Source organism: Calypte anna, chromosome 10 (genome assembly GCF_003957555.1).
Source record: "Calypte anna isolate BGI_N300 chromosome 10, bCalAnn1_v1.p, whole genome shotgun sequence".
Taxonomy (NCBI): Eukaryota; Metazoa; Chordata; class Aves; order Apodiformes; family Trochilidae; genus Calypte; species Calypte anna.
This window is the reverse complement of record NC_044256.1, coordinates 22,527,218-22,549,184: the sequence shown is the minus strand read 5'-3', so window position 1 is coordinate 22,549,184 and position 21,967 is coordinate 22,527,218. Positions and strand designations below refer to the sequence as shown.

The 21,967-nt window shown below is 48.9% G+C and overlaps 1 protein-coding gene across 1 annotated transcript in view; it reads left to right on the top strand.

Moving 5' to 3' along the window:
• LOC103537551 (serine/threonine-protein phosphatase 6 regulatory subunit 2) overlaps nucleotides 1-21,967 on the top strand; it is an 82,528-nt gene that overhangs the window by 47,707 nt on the left and 12,854 nt on the right. Inside the window, 15 exon segments of the mRNA XM_030456691.1 lie at nucleotides 39-152; nucleotides 1,247-1,373; nucleotides 2,476-2,628; nucleotides 3,270-3,473; nucleotides 4,149-4,213; nucleotides 8,080-8,195; nucleotides 9,729-9,814; nucleotides 10,147-10,227; nucleotides 10,375-10,472; nucleotides 13,633-13,690; nucleotides 16,318-16,445; nucleotides 17,703-17,872; nucleotides 20,361-20,387; nucleotides 20,390-20,522; nucleotides 21,247-21,335. Coding sequence (XP_030312551.1) covers nucleotides 39-152; nucleotides 1,247-1,373; nucleotides 2,476-2,628; nucleotides 3,270-3,473; nucleotides 4,149-4,213; nucleotides 8,080-8,195; nucleotides 9,729-9,814; nucleotides 10,147-10,227; nucleotides 10,375-10,472; nucleotides 13,633-13,690; nucleotides 16,318-16,445; nucleotides 17,703-17,872; nucleotides 20,361-20,387; nucleotides 20,390-20,522; nucleotides 21,247-21,335 — 1,649 coding nt within the window.

Below are 21,967 nucleotides of genomic sequence, written 5' to 3'. Positions count from 1 at the left end.
CAGTTGTTCACTGGTGATGTGTGTGTGTTGGTCAACAGGCAGGAGTGTGTGGAGCAGCTCCTGAGGAACATGTTTGATGGAGAACAGACTGAAAACTGCATTGTGAATGGAACCCAGGTTCTTCTGACACTGCTGGAATCCCGGCGCTCCGGGTGAGTCTGCACCCACTGCTCCAGGAGAGCTGGGGAAAAAAAAGGGAATTTCTTGGGACCTGGTGTCAAGCAATGAGAACCAGAAGAGGTGTTTGCAAGGCTGTACCAGCAATTGTACCACGGGGGAGCTAGAAAAGCCCTCTCTGCACCATCAGAGACCTTCGAGCAGAGTGGGGAGGAACCTGGGCTTTGTGCACCAGCTGGGTGATGGGCTCTGCATATATAGATATATAACTTCTTTTTAAGTTATATCCACCTTTTCTTTCTTTTTACGGAGACAGAGGAGAGTGAAAGGCAGAATAAAGTTCTGAGGAGGAAGGGAGATACTGAGATTCTCCTTTTTTGAAAGAGGAGAGAAGAGGGAAGGGTGAAAGAGATAATGGGAGACTGAAAGAGGAACTGGAGAGCAGGACAGGAGAGGGCACTGGGCACACAAGGTGCCAGTCAGAAAGTTGTGCAGAGTCTTGGACCCAGTCCAAGCACAGTCTTGTGCTGTGTCTTGGGCCCAGGATCTCTGAAGGGTTTTGGAGGCTTAGGGGGTTCCCATCAAGCCCATTCCTGGAATTACATTTCAGTACTGGAGGGGAAGCATTTCTTTTACTCCAGTGTCAGACGTTGCTGTTGGAGAGGGGCAATGATAATTGTGATTTACTGCTTACCAAGACAGAGGTGGGACTGAGCACAGAGCCTGCTCAGGGCTTTCAACTGTTAGTATATTTACGTACCTCTTTTTAAACACTTGTGAAGGCTGCAGGTTTAAACGAATGTTTATAGGTAACTCTTGCTGATTTAATTTGCTTTTCAAATGTTTGAGAGGTTTAAAAAGCCAGGAAGCACTTCAGTCATTTGTCAGGTCTGCAGACAGCTTATTGTCTGCCTTCCCACTCAGCTCATTCACAGACTGAGGATGTGAATCTCATCTTGCAAATGATACATTAATATATAGTCTAGTTCAGTAAAGGTAGTACCTGAACATTCTGATTTTTCATACTCGTAGCTATTTCTCAACAGGAAATGCCCAAGATGGGCAGTGGGAATGGGGACTGGTTTAAGATCTTGTTAAATCCCAACTGTTGTGCTTTTCTTACTTGCAGAGTGGAAGGACTGATGGACTCATACACTCAGGGATTTGAAAGGTCTTACACTGTCAATAGCAGCATCTTACATGGTATTGAACCAAGGCTAAAGGATTTCCACCAGCTGCTGCTCAGTCCTCCCAAGGTAAAGCCTTTCTCAGAAGCAAATCCCCAGGTTTCCCTCTCCTGATGCACAGCTTCCTGCATGATCTTGGGAATCACCACGTGCTGGAATGGGCAGACTTCTGAAGAGAACTTCCTGCTTGATCGTGGAATCACAGAATGGTTTGGGTTGGGAGGGACCTTAAGTCCCCCCCAGTGCCCCCCCTGCCATGGGCAGGGACCCCTCCCCCAGCCCAGGAGGCTCCAAGCCCCATCCAACCTTCAACACCTCCAGGGATGGGGCAGCCACAGCTTCTGGGGGCAACCTGGGCACCCAGGGGCTCAGCACCCTCACCCCAAACAATTTCTCCCTCCCTCCCTGCCCAAGAAACAGAACCCTGGAATGGGTTGGCTTGGAAGAGAACTGAAAGCTCAGCTCATTCCAACCCCCCTGCCATGGGCAGGGACACCTCCCTCCCAGATTGCTCCAAGCCCCATCCAACCTGGCTTTGAACACTGCCAGGGATGGGGCAGAGACTCTTTTCCTGGGCAACCTGGTTCTAAAGCTCAGCACCCTCACCCCAAACCATTTCTCCCTCCCTCCCTGCCTGCCCAAGATCTCCTCTCCATCTCCCCTCTCCCAGCTCCAAACCCTTCCCCCTCGCAGGGTCCCATCCCTCCAGGCCCTTGTCCCAAGTCCCTCCCCAGCTTTCCTGGAGCCCCTTCAGGCACTGGAAGCTGCTCTGAGGTCTCCCCAGAACCTTCTCTTCTCCAGGCTGAACACTCCCAATTCTCTCTGGGTTAAGGTTTTATAATTCAGGGGCTTAAGGACCAGGCAGTCAGGATTGAAAGTACAGGGCATTCAAGTAAAAAATCCAGGAGCAGAGATGCTGGGACTGGTGGCTTGTGTAAAGATGTTCAGAGGTGAAGAGAAAGGAACTTCCAGTTAGTGGATATTTGAATTTAAATCTTCAGTTTTGGCAGCACAGATCTCAGGAGTGGTCACACAACACTGTCCTCTGTGTGGGGAGAGGGCTTAGGTTTACCTGCAGAGCTTATTTGTGAAATTATCTCCTTCAGTTGTGCATATCCACCCAAGGAGGTGCTGATCTTTGTTGAGGTGTTTATTACCTGTTTCCTGACAGAAAACAGCAATCCTAACTACAATTGGTGTCCTGGAGGAGCCCCTCGGGAACGCTCGTCTTCACGGATCTCGTCTCATAGCTGCTCTGCTTCACACAAACACTCCCAGTATTAATCAGGAACTATGCAGACTCAGTACTATGAATTTATTACTTGTGAGTAACCACACAGTGTGAATGGGAGGGGGTTTGCATTGCACTGGCAACAGTTTTGCTTTCCCTTTCATCTCTCCAGTGTAAGGTAGTTTGTTCCGTGTGTGCCAGCATCCAATTATTTTTCTCATCTGCTGAAAGCAGAGCTCAGGATGGGTTTGGTCACAGAAACACAGCTGCTCAGGAGTCTGAACTGAACCTCCTGCTTCACATTTATTGTTACAGCAGTTCAGTTGTGAGTGTGAAAACCTGGCTGTGGAGAGAGCTTGGGAGTGTGGTGTATCAGTGAGAGCTGAGCTGGGGACAGGGACTTGTGCAAACTGCCACAAAACCTCAGCTGCCTTGCAGACAGTAGAAATTTAGTTAATAGTTTTCCTAATGACTGATCTGGCCACAGGGCAGGTAACATCTTTGCAGTGTGTCTGGGCTGTGTACAAGAGACTTTCCAGGGTGCTCAGTTTATTGGGAGCTACAGATGGTAGCAGAGCAGTCAGCCCCAAGTGGATCCCATGGCAGGTTTGTTCCAGTGGAATGCTGGTTAAACAACCAGTTGGGCAGTGTTCTCATCCCATCTGATTAATAAAAATGGGAAGGTGTACCTAGAGTGATTAATTTTGTTCTGGTTCTTTCTCATCTCGTTCCAGGATTTATTTTTTAAATACACGTGGAATAACTTTTTGCATTTCCAAGTGGAATTGTCCATAGCAGCTATTCTCTCCCACTCTGTACAAGAGGTAAAAACTACTACTAATGACACAGAAAACAAAGAAGAGGTGCTGAATGGAAACGTGGCCACAGAGAATGTAGAGACTCCAGAAAACAATACTGAGAATATCATGGTTACTCATGTAAGTCTGGTCCTGTCACCTGAGAGCCTCAGACTCGAGGGTTCAGCCTCCATATCCATGAGCAAGGAGATGTCTGTGCACGTGCAGGGGTGTGGGGTTCACTGGAAGTATCCAGATAAAACTTGGGGCTGTCAGGTCTGGATGGAAGTGTGTTTGCTTTGGTACTTTTGTTTTGACCATCCAGTTACAAAAGAAATACAGCACCCAGCTTATCCAATGGGCTTGTGGACCTGCTTTTATCTATTTGATTGTTTGGTTTTAGTGAAGATCCATATGAACTTTGAACAAAAAAAAAACCCCAAAACTGGTAGCCACAACCAGCTCTTTACATTTTAACTTCTACATTGTGGCCCTAGTGATGAAAAGCTTGTGTGGTGTTTGTAAAACAACCACAGTGTTCCTCCTTGCTGCTCATGGGAGGCCCAGCAGCAGGCTGGAGATGGCTGTAGGTGTTGCTCTTTTCCCTGGTTCTTTTGAGAAGGAAAAAAAAAAACCAAGAAGAAACTTGAGCTCTTGGGAAAGATAAGTGCTGAACTTTAAGTTCTTGTTCAGTAGGAATGAGGCAACAAACAAAAGCTGTAGTTCAGTGCAGACTTCCTAAGGCATGAGTCTTACTTTGGCAGACTTCTGATATGTTCTTCCTCTCTTTTTTGTTTTTTATTTTCTCCCCTTTAGCTGTTCCAGAAGTGCTGCCTGGTGCAAAGGATACTGGATGCCTGGGAAGCCAATGACAAAATCCAGTAAGGGAGTTTGAGCTCAGGAGGCTCTTGTTTCACAGCTCCACGTTTGGGATATTGCCTTTACAGTGTTTGGATCATTAACACTTTAATGGTGTATAAAATAATAGAGATTTCCATTGGGGGTTAGAATTAGGATTATTTGCATGTTCAAAAGCAAATTCACCAGGTAGGCACAGCAGTTGGAAGCAGGATTTTTATTTAAATGCTTCTAACATCTCAACTCAGAATCCACAGTGTGGATCTTCCTTGCATTCTCAGGAGATCACGTAGCACACCCATTACAGAGAAGAGTCACTTGGATAAATCTGTTTTCAGTGCCTACTTCTATTCTCCCTAGAGTGAGCAGCTCTTTGGAGGCTGAAGTGGGCAAGTGTTTTTGCCCCAGTTTTGCCTTGCATTTAATATTCCCACTTAATAAACCAGTTGGGCTTCATGCTGATTGCAGAAATACAAGAACTAAAATAAAATCATTTAAAAAAACCCTAAAAGATGTAAAAGTAGAAAGGTTACCTAGGCTTCTGTTTCAGTGTTCATCTAAGTGTTCTGGTCCTCCCTCACTATTTTGAGCTCTTTATGGCTCCAAAGTGCTTTGTAGTCCCACTGTAATTATTTTAGGCTTACTGTCAGACCATAATTGGTGGGTTGGGGTTTGGTTTGATTTTTTTTTGTTGTTTGGTTTGGTTTTAGGCTTGGTTCTTTTCCCCTCTTGCAATCCCTTGGGCTGTTGCTAACAAGTTTTGCTGATGGTTTTATTGCACAACTCTCCTCGTGCACAGTTTTGTAGGTAACAAATACCTGTGGTTGCAGCTTAAGAGTTTTCCTAATTAAATTAGATAGGAACTAGAGTTCATACATATTTCATAGCAAACAGTTCCAGTCACTGCATTGGAAAGAATTTTAATGGCAAAATACTCAGTTAGCAGAGAGGCATCTGAGCTGGTGTGCTTGAAGTCTGGGTTTATGTGAAGGCTTTTGGGTGTTCTCAGTGAGGAGATGGGGTCAAGTCCCAGGGACAGACAAACTGAGAGCTTTAAAATCATCATCAGGACTGGTGGTTAACGTGTTTTCCTGTTGGATTTCCTCTTGATTTCAGTGGAAGTTCTCCTTAGCTTTACTTATTCTGGCTGTTTCTTGATAAAGGGCTCTGTAAGTGCTAGAACTGAACTTGTAGTGCAGTCCTCTTGATCTGCCCGTGTCATCAGAACTTCAGGTCAGTCTGGGCAGCAGTGTGAGGTGATGAGAAAACACTTTTCAGTCTGCCAGGTTTTTTTTTTTATCCTCTTCTTATTTGTGTGAGTGTGGTCACCACAGGGTTGGTACCAAATATTGCAGTGTTGAACCAAAGAATCACAGAATCACAGAACTGGCTGGGTTGGAAGGGACCTCAGAGATCATCAAGTCCAACCCTTGATCCACTCCCACTGCAGTTCCCAGCCCATGGCACTCAGTGCCACATCCAGGCTCTTTGGAAAGATCTCCAGACACGGAGAATCCACTACTTCCCTGGGCATTCCAGTGTCTGATCACCCTCTCTGCAAAGAATCCTTTCCTAATATCCAACCTAAACCTCCCCTGGCAGAGTGAAGCTGAAGCTCTGCCAGGGGAGGTTTAGGTTGGATATTAGGAAAAAATTCTTTAGTCCGAGCCCTCTTATCCCACTGATACCTCCCCGACCCCCCCCTGGCTCCAACCTCCTTTCAGGGAGTTGCAGAGAGTGATGAGGTCTCCCCTGAGCCTCCTCTTCTCCAGCCTCAACACCCCCAGCTCCCTCAGCCTCTCCTCATAGGATCTGTGTTTGAGTCCCTTCACCAGCCCAGTTGCCTCCTTTGGACCTGTTCGAGGACCTCAAGCTCCTTCCTGAGCTGAGGGGCCCAGAACTGGACACAGGACTCAAGCTGTGGCCTCCCCAGAGCTGAGCACAGGGGCAGAATCCCTTCCCTGGACCTGCTGGCCACGCTGTTCCTGAGCCAGCCCAGGATGCCATTGGCCTTCTTGGCCACCTGGGCACACTGCTGGCTCCTGTTCAGCTTCCTGGCAATCCAAAGCTGAGGTTCCAGCAGCAGCTTCAGGACTGCCCAGCTCAGGAGGAGTTTTGGCCATGTCCTCCCAGTGTGCACAACCCCAGAGACAGAGACATCACCAGGCACTGCTTTTATCACCTGGGATTTTCCAGCAAGCTGAGCTTTGCAGGAGTGCTGAGGAGCAGACGTTGGGCAGAGCTGTAGGACAGGGCTCCAGAACAGAGCTTTGGGCTCAGCACCTCCAGGTTAAAGCCAGAAACGCTGTTTCTGAACATGATTCTCTCACATTTCTTCCCCCAGTGCTCTGCCACGAGGGTTTACTTTGTTCTTCCCAAATCTCATCAATCCTTTTTTGGATCCTGTGGACAGCAGAATTATTTCAGGCTCTTCATCCCCTTGATTTTTAGAATCATGGAATGATTTGGGTTGGAAGGGACCTCTGAAGGTCCAACCCCCTGCAGTGAGCAGGGACACCCTCAGCTAGTTTGCTTTTTGCTGTCCACTGAAAATTCACAGAAAAGTGACTTTTGGACTCCGAGTTAGCTTTTTCCAGGGTTTGTTTGTTTGTTTGTTTGTTTGTTTGTAAGGGAAATCTTCGTGGGTGTGGATGAGTGTCCTTTGTCCTCCTGAATTCATCTGCTTAGTGCTTCAATTGCAAATAAATCTCCAGGGCTTTTCCAGTAGTAGTGATGTGAATTCCTATTGATGAGAGTTGTCCTCAGTGGGAATGATAACCAGATGATTCATTTCTGTGCTGGGCTTTCCATGTACCCAGTTAGCTTGCTCCTTGTAACTTCAGCTCTACCTGCTGCATTCAGACAGGAAAAAATGCAAAAGGTTCCTCTGTCCCAGGGAGAAACTCATCCCTGTGCTCTGCCTGCCCCAGCCAGCAGTGCTCCTGCTGCTTCCCTGCTCAGGGTGACCCCTGTGGAGCTCACAGGGCACCAGGGGGGAGCTCTGAGTGTGTCTGGGTCATGACAGTGATCCTGACCATCCCCAGGGGTTCCTGGTCCTGACCATCCCCAGGGGTTCCTGGTCCTGACCATCCCCAGGGTTTCCTGGTCCTGACCATCACTTTGGGGTTCCTGGTCCTGACCATCCCCAGGGGTTCCTGGTCCTGACCATCATCAGGGGTTCCTGGTCCTGACCATCACCAGGGATTCCTGGTCCTGACCATCCCCAGGGGTTCCTGGTCCTGACCATCACTTTGGGGTTCCTGGTCCTGACCATCACCTGGGGTTCCTGGTCCTGACCATCCCCAGGGGTTCCTGGTCCTGACCATCACCAGGGGTTCCTGGTCCTGACCATCACCAGGGATTCCTGGTCCTGACCATCACCTGGGGTTCCTGGTCCTGACCATCCCCAGGGATTCCTGGTCCTGACCATCCCCAGGGGTTCCTGGTCCTGACCATCACTTTGGGGTTCCTGGTCCTGACCATCCCCAGGGGTTCCTGGTCCTGACCATCACCTGGGGTTCCTGGTCCTGGCCATCCCCAGGGGTTCCTGGTCCTGACCATCATCTGGGGCTCCTGGTCCTGACTATCCCCAGGGGTTCCTGGTCCTGACCATCTCCAGGGGTTCCTGGTCCTGACCATCACCTGGGGTTCCTGGTCCTGGCCATCCCCAGGGGTTCCTGGTCCTGACCATCCCCAGGGATTCCTGGTCCTGACCATCCCCAGGGGTTCCTGGTCCTGACCATCTCCAGGGGTTCCTGGTCCTGACCATCACCCTGAGTTTCCATCACCTGGGGATTCCTGACCATCACTTTGGGGTTCCTGGTCCTGACCATCCCCAGGGGTTCCTGGTGCCTGGCCAAGTGGCTACTGAGTGTTTTCTCTTTTTCAGGGCAGAAGGTGGCATGAGGAGAGGCAACATGGGCCACCTCACCCGGATAGCCAATGCTGTAGTACAGAACATGGAGAAGGGCCCCATGCAGACTCAGATCAGTGAGTTCATTAAAGGTCTGTGTTTCTTTCTCCATTCCTCTTTCTTTCTGCTTCACAAAATAACCCGTGTAGGCATTTTGGAAAAACTTCTGTAGCCTGTATTCTGAGAGGGTCCCTTTTAGGATGCAGATAGTTTGTAGTTAAATATCACAGTTTCCCATCATGTAAAAAAAAAAAGAAAATATCTGGACTAAATTTTGTTGCTCTTCATTTTCACACAATTCCACTGAAATGTCAGAACTTTGCTTTTGCAGCCAGAGGCTGGAAGTATCATTTTTTTGTGCTACAGAATGGTTCTTTTCACCCAGATTTAGGTGTGCACTTAGAGTGCTTATTTCCAGTGGTCTGGGGTGGTTTATAAATGGTGTTTCTGCACTTCCTTACTCTTGTACCTGTCCCAGCAGAAGAGACACAGCAGAGTAAATGGTGGCAGAGGCCTCCCAGCTCTGCTTTGCTGGAGATGCTCCTGTTGCCAGGCTCTGTCCAGCACCATCCCTTCAGCAGACTTTACTTTGAGAAGTTCTAGCTGACATTTTTATGTGAGAGGAAAGGAGGTTTTTCCATCTGCATCTGTGAAGGGAAACAATGAGCACAGATGTGAGCTGAGTTTCTGGGTCTGGCATCTAGCAAACGTATCAGGAGGCAATGCAGAAACTTGGTGTGTTGTCACCTCTGTCTGAAAATACTGTGGCAAAGACCAGAAGTTCCACAAGTCACACTTAGTTCTGTCCCATGTTTTACTGTACTGGCTCTGGCTGGGCTCTCCCCTTGTTGAACTTTACTTTAACCCATGAGTTTTTCCCACTTTTGGTCTTCCACTTCTCTGCCCCATCCTGCTGTGGGAGTCAGTGAGCAGCTGGCTGGCTGCTCAGTTCCTGGCTGGGGTCAGCCCACCAGAATCCCCATGAAGGAAAAGGGAGGACAAAGGAGGATGGTGCCCCATCCCTGGAGGGGTTTCAGACCCTGGAAATGTGGTGCTGAGGGACATGGGTTAGTGGTGGATTTAGCAGGGCTGGGTTAGTGGTTGGATTCCATGATCTTGAAGGCTTTTTCCAGCCACAGTGATTTAGAAGTTCACCACATACATGGTGAGTTTTGGAAAGTTTGAAGAATCACAGGACAGAATCATGGAATGGGTTGGGTTGGAAGTGACCTTAAAAATCATTGAGTTCCAGCCCCCCTGCCATGGGCAGGGACATCTCCCACTGGACCAGGCTGCTCAGAATCTCATCCAGCCTGGGCTGGGACACGGCCAGGGATGGGGCAGCCAAGTTGTGAAGTTTTTTGTCTTTAGCCCAGTGTAATTCCACCAGCAGGGTAAGCTTGTTAAGAGCAGTCCCATCTGACTGGTCACCTAATGAGAGGTGTTCCTGTCTCTGCAGAAGCCTTCAGGAACTGATGAGCAAAATCAGAGCACTGATAGGATGTGGGGTCACCTGGGTTCAGGTGTCAGGGGGTGAAGTGACTTGATGGTGCTGGGGTCCTTCCCAACCTGAAAGAGTCTGTGGAAGATTCTGTGATTTCTCATGAGTTGTTGTTGTGTTCCAGAGCTACCTGAAGATTGCAGGGGGAGGTGGGAGAGTTTTGTGGAGGAGACCCTGACAGAAACAAACCGGAGGAACACGGTGGATTTGGTGAGAACTGGGTGGGATGCTGTGCCTGCTGCAGGTGGCTCTGCTGCCTTCTGGGCTACCTTTTAGCTTGAAAAATAAAGGGTTGGGTTTTTTTTTCCTTTTGCTTGTTTTTATGAAGCAAACTTGCAGGGGCAGAGTGTTTGTGGAAAGCACAATCCATAGAAGTTTGTTAAAGAGCAGCAGCCTCATGTGGGTGAACATGTCCAGGTTTCTGAGTTATTAATTGTGGAAGTTTCTGCCCTCTGAGGAGCTCAGGCCTTGGCTGACTGTGTGGAATTAGATGTATTTGAACTTCCTTTTGCTTGTGCTTATTTTTATTGTATTGTTTTCAGGTCAGCACTCATCATCTGCATTCTTCCAGTGAGGATGAAGACATTGAGAGTGCTTTTCCCAATGAACTTTCTCTCCAGCAGGTGAGTTGCTCATGTGCAGTGGACAATTCCTCAAAGTTCAGCAGTTTTCTGTGATTTCAGTGCTGTTTAGTGTGTGTGTTTTCAGCCAGCTGAGCTGCACATCTCTGGCCACCTCAGTGACAGCTCCCTTTGTGCTCCTTTGCTCAGGCTTTCTCCGAGTACCAGATCCAGCAGATGACAGCAAACTTTGTGGATCAGTTTGGCTTTAATGATGAAGAGTTTGCAGACCAGGATGATAATATCAAGTAAGTTTAAAACACTTCAAGGGGTTTATATGTAGCATTTAAGCCTCTTTGCATCTGATCTTCTTTCCTCTGGTTCCAGTTTTAAAAGGAAGCTCCCTGTGTATCTCCTTGGGTTTGAGACAAACAGGAGAGTGACCAGTGGAAAACCTTTTTTTTTTTTCTTTTTTTTGACCTTTTTTTCTTTTTGCTCTGATCTTTAAAGGCAGTTGTAGAACCAGGGAGAAAAGGGCTGCTTCATTCTGAAGAGAAACATTTTTAATAAAACACACAGTTACTACCCAGCTATATTCTAAAATAAATGTAATTGCACAGAAGGCAAAGCATTAGAGCTGACTCTGGGCAGTCACACAGTGGCATTAAGCCCTTGTTGAAATTAGGAGTAGAAAGAATAGCATTCTGATAAAGTCCACAGAAAATTGAGCCATTTCCTCTCCTGGGAATAAGGAATCTGAGATAAAACAGAGCAAATAACAGTTCTGGGCAGGCAGATGTAGGTGGAATTACTCTGACTTGCTGAATGCAGTGTTCAGAAGTGATGCTGCTTTTAGAGCAGAACTGCAGTAATCTAATTAAAACTGCAGCTCATCTTTTCACCTGAAAAACTGCAGCTAAGGAAATTACTGGGACTGTAATTACCCTGCTTGTCCATCATGGGTAAGAAACTGGAAACCAGGGAGTATTTACACTTACTGCCAGGAGGATGTTCCAGGAGGACACCCAGCATGTCCCCTGCTCATCTCTTCTGCCTCTTCACTTCCATCTTGTCTCAAGCAGAGGAAATATTTGTCATCCAAGGTGAGGGGGAGAGAGGTGACAGGACCTGCTGGACGTTTATGTCCTGGGGCTGATGCTCACAGCTTGGGGAATGTTGGGTTTCAGAGACCTGCAGGATCCTGGAATGCTGACAGAAACTGGAAGGTTTTAGCCCAGAAAGCTCTGGGCATGCCACAGTGTTCTGACTCTGGCTGCTCCAGATCTGATGTCCTGAGGATGCTTCTGCTGGTTCTGCTCAGATCCTGTTTTTAGCAGCTGCTGGGCCCATGAAATCCCTTCACTGAAATGAGTGTGGGAAAAGCTTGGCTGCTTCAGGGCTGCTTCCAGGTGTGAATCACAGAATGGGAATCAAGGTAGAGTTAGAAGGTCATAAGATCCTTAGGGTCTTAGCAGTTCTGTTAAAGTGTCTGCCAAGTAGCTGGGAGCTGTGTTCTAACAAAGATTTTGGAGTCTTTATTTCCCTTTTTTTTTTTTCTTTTTCTTTTTTTTCTTTCCCTGAGCAGTATAGATGCCCAGAACATTAATAAGGCAAAAAAAGAAAAAATCCAGACTAGAATAAGATTTAAACAAAATAAATCCCATAGTTGTACACTTTAAAAAAAGTAAAATACTCTTTTAAGGACAGCAGGAAATACTGAAGTTCTGGGCAGGTGGGCAGAGGGGAAGAAGCAACTTCTGAGGAGCTGCTGGAGGCAGCTGATGTCCCTTGTGCAAATTAACATGAAACTGAACAAAATCTGGAACTGAGATGTGCCAGCCTTCTCTGGGTTGATATGCTGTATGATAATATACTGTAAAACTGCTCTGCCTTGGATATTCTGAGCCTGCTGCCTGTCCTTTCCAGCAGCTGAGAACTGATGCAGATCTCAGTTTGGATATTTCAGACATATCCATCACATGTGGATGTCCTGGTGATGTGCACGACAGTACTTCTTGCTAACTCAGTGGTTGTTTTACATGGTGACAGTTTTATTTTCTTTTAAAGATGCACAGATAGGGGGAACAAATCCTGGCAGAGCTGGGAGGTTGGAGTTTGCTGGGAGGATGGAGTTTGCTGGGAGGTTGGAGTTTGCTGGGAGGATGGAGTTTGCTGGGAGGATGGAGTTTGCTGGGAGGTTGGAGTTTGCTGGGAGGTTGGAGTTTGCTGGGAGGATGGAGTTTGCTGGGAGGTTGGAGTTTGCTGGGAGGTTGGAGTTTGCTGGGAGGATGGAGTTTGCTGGGAGGATGGAGTTTGCTGGGAGGTTGGAGTTTGCTGGGAGGTTGGAGTTTGCTGGGAGGATGGAGTTTGCTGGGAGGATGGAGTTTGCTGGGAGGTTGGAGTTTGCTGGGAGGTTGGAGTTTGCTGGGAGGTTGGAGTTTGCTGGGAGGATGGAGTTTGGTGGGAGGATGGAGTTTGCTGGGAGGTTGGAGTTTGCTGGGAGGATGGAGTTTGCTGGGAGGTTGGAGTTTGCTGGGAGGATGGAGTTTGCTGGGAGGATGGAGTTTGCTGGGAGGTTGGAGTTTGCTGGGAGGATGGAGTTTGCTGGGAGGTTGGAGTTTGCTGGGAGGTTGGAGTTTGCTGGGAGGATGGAGGTTGCTGGGAGGATGGAGTTTGCTGGGAGGTTGGAGTTTGCTGGGAGGATGGAGTTTGCTGGGAGGTTGGAGTTTGCTGGGAGGTTGGAGTTTGCTGGGAGGTTGGAGTTTGCTGGTCTGCAGCACCCTCTGCTGTTCTGACAGCACTCCTAGGGCCCAGCCAGGAATTGGGTTTATTTACCAACCTTTGCAGTGTTCTGTCTGTGAATGCCCTGGGGGTGCTGAGCCCCCTGAGGGTCCCTGAGGGTCCTTTCCTGGGGTTCTGTGGCAGCAGACAGGGACAGACCCCACTGCCTCTTTCTGGGACCCACTCTGCAGGGTTTGGGTCTGTCCAAGTCTTGTGCTGAGGAACCCAGTGGAATTGTTGGGTGAACACAGGACTGGAATCCTGGAGCAGTTGGGTGCAGCTCCTTCTCTTGCCAGTTAATTATGAACTGGGTTGTTTGTTTGGGGTTTTTTCAGCAATATTTGGTTCAGCTAGAGAGACTTTTATGGTCCCCAGGTACCACAAGAGCTGCAAAATAACAGCCAGACATTGCCATGAAGCTTCAAAATGCCAGCAAGATGATGACAAAGGTTGTTCACTGAGGTGGTGAATCAAGACCTAAGTGTGAAAACCCTACGTGGTTTTTTCAAATATTTGCAAATGCAAAATAATCTTCCCTCCCAAAGCCAGGAGAAGGCTGCAGAAGGCACTGAGTGGTCTCAGACACTGTCTCCATGGTTTGCTGTCCTCTCCCTCTCTGCTGGGGCTGCAGAATTCCTCTCCTGCTCTGTGCCATCACTGACATTTCTTTTCTTTCACTTTCTGCAGTGCTCCCTTTGACAGGATTGCAGAGATCAACTTCAACATCGATGCTGATGATGACAGTGTAAGTGGGTATTTGGGGATATTTTGTAGGACAGATTCCAGCAGCTTGGTTCTCATTGTTCTCATTCAGATTATCTGTTATCATTTGGCAAGGAAAAAACCATTTGATAAGTTATTTTGGTAAATGAAACCTGAGCTGTAGCTGAGCCATTCCAGGAGCTCAGGGCACTGCATGTACCCGTGGAGAATCTCCCTGGGTTGTGGTGTTGGGGGTCTTCAGAACTTGTATTCTCTGGAGGAATCTTTCTCTGCAGTGAGTCTGTTGTCTTCATATTCACTTTGATAGTTTTGGCATACACAGACTAGGAAAAAATTCAAAGAGAGAGGACTGAGTTTCTTTAAGGTGTAAATATGTTTGTGTTGTGTGCTGCCTCTTTTGTTTCATGCACCTAAATCAGCACTCACTGGGCAAGCTGGACACTGGCTTAAAGAGCTGATTCCAAGAGCATCTCCTGACCAAAGCTGATTTTAGTCAATACTAAGACTTAGGTTTCCCTAGTCTTAAAATACTTCCTTTTTCACACAAGCAGTACTATAAGGAGTATTTTATTCTCTCTTCTGTCTGCTCTGGGCAGTGCTCTCTAGACACAAAGAATTTGTTTTCCTTTTGAACCTGCCAGCTGAGCTTGCAGCCACCAAGAGCTCTTTGTCCACTCATCTTCACTTGTTTTTTCTCCTGAGCAGGCAGTTTTTGGTGTGAGGGAATTCTAATGCAGCAGCTGGAAGTCTCAACTTGGTCTTTTAATAGAGGAATCCCAGAGAGTTCAGAGGCAGAGCAGTCCTGTCTGTGCAGGAATGCCTCCCTGTACCCATGTCTGGACTCTGTCCTTTCCAGGGTGTTTGGTTTCTTACTTGATCACAGAATTGTTCTGGTTGGAGAAGACCTTTAAGATGGTGGAGTTCAAATAACACAACTCCCCCAAGTCTGCTGCTAGCCCATGGCCCTGAGATTAGACTCTTGGAATCTTTCAGGTTGGAAAAACCCCTTGGGATCACGGGCTCCAACCACCATCCCTACTCTGCAAAGTTCTCCCCTAAACCACATCCCCCAACACCACATCTGAACAACCTTCAAACCCCCCCAGGGATGGTGACTCCACCACCTCCCTGGACAACCCATCCCACTGTCTCACCACTCTTGCTGTGAAATTTTTTTCCTGATGTCCAGTCTGAACCTCCCTGCTGCAGGTTGAGTCCTTTCCCTCTTGTTCTGTCACTGATTTCCCGTGAGGTGAGACCAGCACCAGCCTCTCCACAATGTCCTTGCAGGTAGTTACAGAGCCCTGAGGTCTCCCCTCAGCCTCCTCTTCCTCAAGCTGACCAGTCCCCTTCCCTCAATCATTCTGCATCAGATTTATTCCCCAGACCCTTCCCCAGCCTCGTTGCCCTCACTGCAGCCCCTCCAGATCTCTGTTCTATTGAGGTGCTCAGACCTGGACACAGAACTCAAGGGGTGACCCCACCAGTGCTGAGTCCAGGGGGACAGTCACCTCCCTGCTTCTGCTGGCCACACTGTTCCTAACACAAGCCAGGATCCCGTTGGCTTTCTTAGCCACCCAGGCACACTGCTGGCCCATCTTCAGCCCCTTGGCAGTCAGAACCCCAGCACCACCACATCCCCAGGGTCTGAGACCCCCCCAGGGATGATGGGGACTCCAGCCCTGCCCTGGGCAGCCTGGGCCAGGCCCTGACAACCCTTTCCAGGCAGAAATTCTTCCCCAGCTCCAACCTAAACCTCCCCTGGCACAACTTGAGTTGTGCCCAAAGTTCCTCTTGTCCCATCCCTTGTTCCTTGGGAGCAGAGCCCGACCCCCCCTGGCTCCAACCTCCTCTCAGGGGGTTGCAGAGACCCACAAGGTCTCCCCTCAGCCTCCTCTGCTCCAGGATCAACACCCCCAGGGCCCTCAGCTGCTCCTCACAACTTCTCCAGACCTTCTCCTTGCTCTCCAGACCCTTCTCCATCTTCTCCACAACCTCCTCCTTCATCTCCATCCCTTCTCCTTGCTCTCCAGACCCTTCTTCTCACTCTCCAGACCTTCTCCTTCCTCTCCAACCCCTTCTCCATCTTCTCCAGAACCTACTCCTTACTTTCCAGACCTTCTCCTTACTCTCCAGCTCCTCCTCCATCTTTTCCAGCCCCTTCTCCATCTTCTCCAGCCTCTCCTCCTCACTCTCCATCCCTTCTCCTTGCTCTCCAGCCCCTTCCCCAGCTCCATTCCCTTCTCTGGACACTCTCCAGCCCCTCAATCTCCTTCTGCTCCTGAGGGGCCCAGAACTGACCCCAGGATTGGGGGTGCAGCCTCAGCAGTGCCCAGCACAGGGGATGATCCCTGCCCTGCTCCTGCTGCCCACCCCACTGCTGGTCCCAGCCAGGATGCTGGTGGCCACCTTGGCTACCTGGGCACACACTGACCTGTCCTGAGCTTGCTGCTCCTGAACACTTTGTGCTGTTATTACTTTTCCACAGCTGAACATGGTTTGTCACACACCTTGGGATGGAAGGTGAAGGAAATGCAGACACCTTCATGGTTTCAGTTGTGTACAGGTGCTGTTCTGTGAAATATCACTGATGTTCTTGTTTCTGTCTCTGAGGAATGAATGGAATTTGGTTTCCTTTTACTATTGTAGCCCAATGCTTCCCTCTTTGAAGCCTGCTGCAACGAGAGGATCCAGCAGTTCGATGACAATGAGGAGGAAGAAGATATCTGGGAAGAGAAGGAGATCACCTATGCAACCCAAGTGAAATCAAGAACACGGTAAGATGAAAGCAGAAGCTTGATGATACATTTACCCCCCACAAATGCTGTGGAACTGCACATTTCAGTTAAGTGCATGTTTAATAGTTTGTTACTTATTAAGGGAACCTCCAGGGAGGCTGCAGAGGGTCTTTTCAGAAGAGTGTCCAGGGATAGGAGAAGGGGAAATGGTTTGAAAGTGCAGGAGAAGAGGTTCAGCCTGGAGCTGAGGAAGAAGTTCTTCAGCAGGGGGTGCTGAGACTCTGGAACAGATTGCCCAGAGAAGCTGTGGCTGCCCCCTCCCTGGAGGGGTTCAGGGCCAGGCTGGATGAGGCTCTGAGCACCCTGGGCTGGATGAGAGGTGTCCCTGGGCATGGCAGGGGGGCTGGAGGGGATGAGCTCTGAGGTCCGTTCCCACCTCAGCCATTCTGTGATTCTGTGGTTCATGTGCTGTGAGGCCTTTTTCTGACATAAGCCAGAGTCACACTTCTGCAAAAAGAGGTGTCCTGGATGTGAAACCAGGCTCCAGTGTGAGGGAATGCACTGGTGATGGGAACCCTCATTGCCCACCCTCTCATTGAAGATAGTTTTAAAGCTCCACCCTTAGTTTGGAATCTTTCAAACTTCCTTTTTTCCTCATATTTGAAGAGGAGGAGCTTGAAAGCATTTTAAGTCTGAGGACAGTCCACAGAATGTTCTTCTTGGTGTCAGCAGAAGGAAAGGGATGTTTTGGGTGTGAAGCAGTGACCTCCCCTGCTGCATCTCTGCCACTGCAAACCATCTCCTGTTCCTCATCCTTTTGACACAGCCAGTTACCAGATTAAGTTCCTCCTGTGGCTCTGTGTCTGAAAATATGATCAGATGAGACAGGGGAAATGGCCAAGACCTTTGTGTTCCTGTCCATCAATAACTGGGTTGTCATCTTGATGCCCAGGACTGATCCCACCCGGGTGTTCCCCTCCTCTGCTGCTCTTTTGCCCGCTCAGATCAGTCTCCAGCCCGAGTGTGTCACTGCAACCCATTTCCCATTAAAACCCTGCAGATGCATTTTGACAAGGAAAGCTCTTGGGGACGTTGGTGGAAGTATCCAGAGCAGTGCCTGCTGTTCCCTGTCTGAGCTCTCTGTCTCTTGGGGAAATAATCCCTGCAGAAGGTGTTCTGCATCTCCTGGTCACGGCACCGTTTGGGTTTCCTCCCCGGGGCAGGGAGGAGGTAGGTGAGGGATGAACTGGCTGCTGTGAAAGGTTTTTATTTTTCATTCTGAGTTTTTCCATTTAGATTTGGAGCGTCTCAGACCTCAGAGAGTTCTTCCAAAAGTGATCTTGAGAATGGGGATCATGATGGCAGCGTGGACTCTGAAGAAGAGGAGGAAACGGAGCAGCAGCCGCCTCCTTCCTCAGCAAGCAAGAGTAATACCCCTGAGCAGAAAGACTCTGACTCCTCTGAAGGTAAAACCAGCACCACCCCTCCTTTGAAATGGGGACTGGGACTTCTCTGCACATTGCTGGGTTTCTGTGGCTGGTCTGTAATTACAGAATCAAAAAATCATGGAATCCTTTTGGTTGGAAAAAACCTCCAAGATCCTCAGCTCCACCCACCAGCCCAGCACCACCATGCCCACTAAACCGTGTCCTCAAGTGCCACATACACACAGTTTTGAACCCTTCCAAGGATGGTGACTCCACCACTGCCCTGGGCAGCCCGGGCCAGGGTCTGACCAGCCTTTCAGTAAAGAAATTTTTCCTGATACCCAATCTAAACCAATTTATTTCCACCTTTGTGGATGAGAAATGTGAAATCTCAGTCTTCATATTTTTATCTCTGAAATGTGAGATTGAGTCCTGCCCAGGTTCTGTAGAGCAGCAAGGAGCTGCTTCAGCTGTGCTTAGACAGCCACCCAGGTGCAAGTACAAGAGAAATACTATTGCAGTGTTGTGTTGTGTAAGTCTTGTGGTAGTAATAGGAGAAGGCATTAGTGGAGGATTATGACATGAACTCCTTACATTAGATCATAAAGGTTTTACTCAGCCCCTTGCCAAGTATCTCCCTGCTCTGTGTATTTTCCTGTTCTGCCTAATTGCCTGCTTGGCTTCACTTGGCAATTACAGACCCATTTGTACCAGTGCCAGGGGCAGACACTGCTGCAGAGGGACCCATTTCCCAGCTCACAGTGCAAATGGTGCTGTGGAAGATCTGAGACTCCCCAGTGCTGCCAGCAGAGCAATCCCAGTCAGCCCAAATAAAGGGACAGAAAGGGGAATGGTTGTTCCCTGTTTGGTGCAAACATTTTCAGTTTTAAAACACTGCATTTTTGAGGTGATGTCTGTGGACTCCTAAGGGTGAGCCCAGTGCACATTAATTCCAGTGATCAGCTCTCCACACCCAGTGGTAGTGCCAGGTTTTAAAAGCAGTGTGAGCAGCAGGGCAGGGAGGGGATTGTCCCCTCTGCTCCCCCCTGGGGTAAAGCTGTGTCCAGCTCTGGGGTCCCCATCAGCAGAAGGACACGGAGCTGTTGGAGCCAGTGCAGAGGAGGCCCTGGAGCTGCTGGGAGGGCTGGGCAGCTCTGCTCTGGAGCCAGGCTGAGAGAGTTGGGGGTGTTGAGGCTGGAGAAGAGAAGGCTGCAATGGGGAGAACCTATAGAGCACCTTCCAGTGCCTGAAGGGGCTCCAGGGAAGCTGGGGAGGGACTTGGGACAGGGCCTGGAGGGATGGGAAGCCTGCGAGGGGGAAGGGTTTGCAGCTGGGAGAGGGGAGATGGAGAGGAGATCTTGGGCAGGGAGGGAGGGAGGGAGGGAGGGAGAACGTGTTTGGGGTGAGGGTGCTGAGCTTTAGAACCAGGTTTGCCCAGGAAAAGAGTCTCTGCCCATCCCTGGCAGTGTTCAAAGCCAGGTTTGGATGGGGCTTGGAGCAATCTGGGAGGGAGGTGTCCCTGCCCATGGCAGGGGGGTTGGAATGAGCTGAGCTTTCAGTTCTCTTCCAACCCAACCCATTCCAGGATTCTATTTCTTGGGGCAGGGAGGGAGAAAGTGTTTGGGGTGAGGGTGCTGAGCCCCTGGGTGCCCAGGTTGCCCCCAGAAGCTGTGGCTGCCCCATCCCTGGAGGTGTTGAAGGTTGGATGGGGCTTGGAGCCCCCTGGGCTGGGGGAGGGGTCCCTGACCATGGCAGGGGGACACTGGGGGGTCTTTAAGGTCCTTTCCAAACCAAACCATTCTATAGTTTCAGTTCCTTACTGAGAAAACACAGTGTGAACACCCCAGATGACAACCTGTGGATAGCCTACAGCAGTTCAGTTGCCCTTCTAGAGGACTTTGGTTCCAATTGTATTTCACTTGTAGCCTCAGTGGGTGTCTGCTGGCAGTTTTGTTCCATGCAGATCAGTTTTGCATAAAGCACCTCTGCAATGCTTTTTCTTGAGGAAAGGTAATGGAAAATGCTTTTAAAAAAACCATGTGATTGTAAGCAGTATGTTTTATTGAACAAGGAGTAGGCTGGGAGTATAAAAACATCACAGTCTTAGTTTTGCTCAGGATCACTCCTGTTATCTCAAACATTTTTAATCTGTATGTGAATTCCTTGCCTGTAATTGCCAAGATTAAGCAGTCAGTGAGCTGAAATGCTTGACAGCCCTGGCACTTGGCTTTTCAGGAAACTCAGGTTCTTGGAGTTCAGCTGAAATTACTGGCTCAGAGAAGGAAGAAATCTGAAATGTCATTTTTCTGAACTGATGCTTCTCACCTCTGGCTGCCACTTGTGTTTAGCACAGAGGGATTCCCAGGCTGCTGGTCTGTAAGTGGTGGGACAAGCAGCTTCCTGGAGACTTGTGGAGTCCCTCTGGAGGGTCTTGTGTTGTCTCTGGGATCGCTTTGGAGTGTTATTGGGGTGGCCAAAGAGTCTGAAAACTCAGAGGGGTTCCAATCCCTTGGTTGTGTGTCCCCAGGGGCTGGGTGGACAGCTGTGTTTGAGCCGTCAGCTCCAAGCCCCCCACGCCCTGTGTTGCCATGGATGTTGGATCAAGTGTCTGGGATTCAGCAGCCCCAGAGAACCCCACGCCAGAGGAGAAAGGATGGGCAAAGTTTACAGACTTCCAGCCCTTCTGCTGGTAAGGAGCAACTTCCTTCAGTTTCCTTGTAACTTCTGGATGGATGAGATTGGAGATCTGGTTTGCTGGCATGCATTGACTGCAGTCTTCTTCCTTCTCCTTCTCCTCCTTTTCCTTCTCCTTTTCCTTCTCCTTTTCCTTCTCCTTTTCCTTTTCCTTTCCTTCTCCTTCCTTCTCCTTCTCCTTCTCCTTCTCCTTCTCCTTCTCCTTCTCCTTCTCCTTCTTCCTTCTCCTTCTCCTTCTCCTTCTCCTCCCTTCTCCTTCTTCTCCTTCCTCCTTCTCTCTTCTCCTTTTCCTCTCCTTTTCCTTCTCCTTTCCTTTTCCTTCCTTCCTTTTCCTTCCCTTCTCCTTCTCCTTCTCCTTCTCCTTCTCCTTCTCCTTCTCCTTCTCCTTCTCCTTCTCCTTCTCCTTCCTTCTTCCTTCTCCTTCTCCTTCTCCTTCTTCTCCTTCTTCTTCGTTTTTTTAATCTTGTCTGGGGTCTTCTGGGTCAGGGCTTTGTCCTTCCCTTTGCCTTCCAGTGTTTCTGGCTTGTCTTACCACACAGAAATGCTTTGTGCACCATCACTGCTGCTACACTGGGACTATAAATAATTAGTAAGTTTTTAGAAGTTAAAATATTTAGTAGAGAAAGAGTAAGCCCTAATAGTTTCTTCTCCTGAGGGATGTAGAAGCACAACCAGAGTGTCTGAACTTCACTCTTAAGGTTTTTTCCCTTTTACTTCAGCTCAGAGTCAGGCCCACGGTGCAGTTCTCCAGCTGACACAGAAAGCAACGTTTCAGATGGAAGCTCAAAGCAGAGTCAAGACAAAAACTGTAAGTGAGAATGTTGTGAGACAAACCAGATGGTTTCTTTAAGCTGTTTGAAGCTCTGCATGCAAACCAAGCCTGCCAGGGAGAGCTTCCCTCCAGTGTCATTTGCCTGACCTTACTTTTCATACAGTGATTAACCTCTGGAAATTATAACTCAGAAATCCTGGGTGTTTGTTGGGATAATATCATTCAGAAAGAAGAGGATGACATTTAAGTTAGTGACAGCTGATGCCACAGGGACAATTGAAGTCCTGTTTAACTGTCTGCTTGATTACAAAGTCACTGGGAAGGCTGGGTCAGTGCCCTGTTGGTAATTGTGCCTGCCCAGTTGGTTGGCTCACTCTGATCCATTCCCTCCTCCTTTGGGTAGAGCAAAGTGTCACTGCTTTAATTACCCCACAGCAAGTTCTCAGAGCTGGGTGACAGTCACCAGAGACCCAGGGACTGCCTGAACCCTCTGTTCAGAGCTGGCAACACTCAGCAAGTGAATAAATCTCATAAATCTCCTCTGCTGTGTGCATGAGCCACAGCCATGAGGTGGCAAGTGGAGAATGTGATTACTGGGGTTGGATTTCTTTGTTCCCCTTCTTGCAAACCAGTAACCCTGCACAGAAACTGTCACCCCAGAACTGGCA